The sequence below is a fragment of the Dreissena polymorpha genome, chromosome 12, assembly GCF_020536995.1.
Source record: "Dreissena polymorpha isolate Duluth1 chromosome 12, UMN_Dpol_1.0, whole genome shotgun sequence".
NCBI lineage: Eukaryota > Metazoa > Mollusca > Bivalvia > Myida > Dreissenidae > Dreissena > Dreissena polymorpha.
The window spans coordinates 18087968-18091764 of NC_068366.1; the positions used below are offsets into that span (position 1 = coordinate 18087968).

Here is a 3797-nt window from a genome sequence, read left to right on the forward strand (position 1 = left end):
CATCAGGATCCAAACTGTTTGCTATTCTGATAGTATTCTTTGTAAAAAAAATGAAGAAAATGCTTATTTTAGAAATTCAGCAGAATATATTTTAGCAGACGACAAATTTCCCAACATGCAAATGGTCTATTTAATACCGAACAGTTGTTACGCATTTCCGATAGGATGGGAAATAAGATATCTGGCTGTGGTATATGAAGCGCTATTCAGTTGGCATACGACCACTTGTGGCGTTTAGGCGCATGTTCAAGTTAGATTTCAATTACGAATGAAAAATGTGATTCGAGTGTAAAACAAGTTGTTGTTTTTAAATTCCCAAGAGTTTACAAGTATTAATTGGAAAATATTTATTTAACCCATGTCAAAGGTACATAGTTATGTATACGTGCCAATATTTGGACTTAACAACATGAAATTAATGCATTTTGAACGGAATACCACCTTAAATGTTCATATTTCAATACAATAAGTGATGCAATATGCAGCTAGAACTTAGGTTTTAATTACAAAATATGTTGTCGCAATATGAATTCCATGCTTACAGGTTATTTATTGTGACTTTATCGTCCGAGTAAATACGTCAAATTAATCCCTGAACATTGTTCTCTTTCCGCATTCCAGAGTATGGCTACATCTCCGAAGTACGCGCAGATGCAAGTCATGCTCTTTCTCCTGTATGTCATCCCCGTAAGGGCCCAGTCTTCGGATTACGATCAAAATTACGATTCGGATCAAAAGTGTTCTTTGGTACGACTCCCCTGAGTGTTTATCGAGACAAGTATGTGGGCTGGAACTTACCTTCCCGGACAAAAGTTGCCATTGTGATGCAATGTGTCGTGCGATGGGGGATTGTTGCAGACACATTAACCATAATTTTTCAGCTGAAAACATTGTCTCTGTTCCACGACCTGCACTGTTTTCATGTGAACGAATTTCTGGGATGATTGAATCCGCAAAAACATATGGAGTTTTATTTGTCACAAAATGTCCAGATATATGGGCTGACCAGGAAATAAGAAAATTATGTGAAGAAAACAACCATTTTACAGACGATTTGAATTGTAAAATTCCTGTCAGTGACCAAACAGAATTTCAGGTGATGTACAGGAATATGTACTGCGCGTTTTGCAACGAGGAATACGACTTTTTGTATTGGAAAGCCCAATATGAATGCAAAGAACCTTTAGAAGTCCGAGCTATACCTGGTAATCCGCTCTGTCGTTTGTCATTTTCGCGACCGGAGCACCACGTCAAATACCGTCTGTGTCTTTTGACTCAACCACTATCGACATGTCCAGAGGAATCAAATAGGTCTCTGGTTGAAATGTGTGCACGAAAACCCTATTATGTCGTCTATGATGATGCATGGGCCACACAGACATATCGGAATGAGTATTGTGCACAATGTAATGGCATACAGGTCGATAACATTTACTGTGAAAAGGTTCAATCATATGAATATGAATACATGTACTTCGATCCTGATCCAAATCCTGTATACAGCTATCGTTTGTTGGTTGATATAAATAACAATAAAATATCTGACAATACTCAAGTTTTTACTAATACATCAAAATGCGAGGATAATGCTTTATTCGACGTAGTGTATGGAAAATGTAGAACGATAGTCTGTCCGCGCGGAAGATTGCCAATGCAGGGACGATGCATTATTCGCTCGAAAAATGACAGCGATGACATACATGCGGGGATTCGTGTGAATACATCTGGAATTGACATGAACTGTACGTTAGTTCAACTAGACAAGGAGGAATACACACATTCAAACGATTCACGATTGTTTATTATACCAATCGGTAGAACAATCACTCACACTGAATATTTACAGAATGACTCAGAAGTGTTTATATGCCAACATCTGCTACCGGTCTGTTCAGTTGATTGTAGCGTGCCCGAAGTTAAAATGATTTCAGGAGAAATCGAGGGGTACATTTCTTTGATAGGAGTCATCATTTCGACAGCAGCGTTATTTCTGACATTACTTGTATATATATCATGTCCCCGATTACTGAACACCCCTGGAAAGATCATGTTATGTCTCGTTCTTTCATTGTTATTTGCGCAGATAACTTTCATTATTGCATCGAAAATGAACTCTGTGTCATTTATGTGTACGGCCATTGCGGTGTTAATACATTATTTCTTCTTAGCAGCATTCGGCTGGATGAATGTTATAGCTTTCGACCTCTGGAAGACATTTTCTAAAAGCTTTGTTACATCCGGGTCTGTAGATAAAGCTGGCAAGCGTTTTCGTTTGTATAGCATTTACGCTTGGGGTATACCCATGATTTTACTTGGAATCGCTTTGATTATTGATCAAGCTGATTTGGATATTAACCCGGATTTTAAACCAAGATACGGCAAAGGCTTATGCTGGTTTAATTCTCGAGTGAGTTTAATTGTGTTTTTCGCTGGGCCACTTGCAGTTTTCAAATTATTTGATATTGTATCGTTTGTATTCACAGCTGTACATATTGCACGTGCAAACAGGCAGGGTGCCAGAGCAAGGACTAAGAAAAATGCATGTTCCCTACTGATTAATCTGAAACTGTCCATGGTGATGGGTCTCACATGGGTGTTCGCATTTCTGGCCAATATTAGCAACAATTCAGTAATGTGGTATCTCTTTATCTTGTTCAACACTCTGCAAGGCTTGTTTATTGCAATTAGTTTCCTGTGCACCAGAAAGGTTAGTAGGCTTGTGCACGAGAAGTTTGAGGTGATATCAAGTGCGTTGTCCAGTAAACAAAAATCCTCGGGAACTCAACTTACGTCGCTCGCAAAATCGTCAGAATAGTAAACATACGTTATATGCGCATTTTTGAAATAGTTTAGATTGATTCTAATTTAATAGCGGGTAGTGAAGTATGATCATCGACTCAATTGTAATACCTATTTTAGATTGATTCTAATTTAATAGCGGGTAGTGAAGTATGGTTATCGACTCAATTGTAATACCTATTTTAGATTGATTCTAATTTAATAGCGGGTAGTGAAGTAAGGTTATCGACTAAATTGTAATACGTTTTTTAGAATGATTCTAATATAATAGGGGGGAGTGAAGTAAGATTATCGACTAAATTTTATTACCTATTTTAGATTGATTCTAATTTAATACTGGGTAGTGAAGTATGGTTATCGACTTAATTGTAATACGTATTTTAGATTGATTCTAATTTAATATCGGGTAGTGAAGTATGGTTATCGACTAAATTGTAATACCTATTTTAGATTGATTCTAGTTTAATAGCGGGTAGTGAAGTATGGTTATCGACTAAATTTTAACAAATATTTGTTATTTCCCTTCATACTTGTATATTTTAATTTGTAGTATATATCTATGTAGAGTTAATAATTTATGGACCGCCTTTACAGCATGGCGCAATATGAATTATTGTTATTTAGTTACCCGATATTGTGTTTATAAAAGCTTCATAAAACTAAATTGGAGAAATATAGGAACAATTCAGTAAGTGTTTGCTTATTTTACCAATAAACAAAAACAAAAAATAGCAAAGTGTGGATACATATTTGAGAAGATGGTTTGCCTTTTTATGTGTTTCTCGATTTTTTAAAAATATGGTCAAATTATTGCACATGTTTACATTTAGAAGTTAAAGCATGTATATATTTGTATAAGATGAATGCTTTAAATGAGGTACGTGTATTAATCTATGTGCTATTACTATTTATGAAAAAGATATCAATTTAGTGGTTTATTTATTCCATTTTAGCTGAATACGTAATTTTTGGATGTGTATTTGCAATATATTTATTGC

At 35.6% G+C, this 3797-nt stretch overlaps 1 protein-coding gene across 1 annotated transcript; it reads left to right on the top strand.

Annotated features, from left to right (window-relative positions):
* Positions 1-232: 232 nt before the first annotated feature.
* On the top strand, positions 233-3585 carry LOC127853787 (probable G-protein coupled receptor Mth-like 3). The gene is made up of 2 exons (XM_052388554.1): positions 233-367; positions 622-3585. The coding sequence occupies exon 2, from the start codon at positions 830-832 to the stop codon at positions 2813-2815; it is 1986 nt and encodes a 661-aa protein (XP_052244514.1). The 5' UTR covers positions 233-367; positions 622-829; the 3' UTR covers positions 2816-3585.
* Positions 3586-3797: the final 212 nt, after the last annotated feature.

Bases quoted from the DNA above. Each gene is read 5' to 3' on its own strand.
- LOC127853787 (XM_052388554.1), top strand. From the start codon at position 830: ATGTGTCGTGCGATGGGGGATTGTTGCAGACACATTAACCATAATTTT.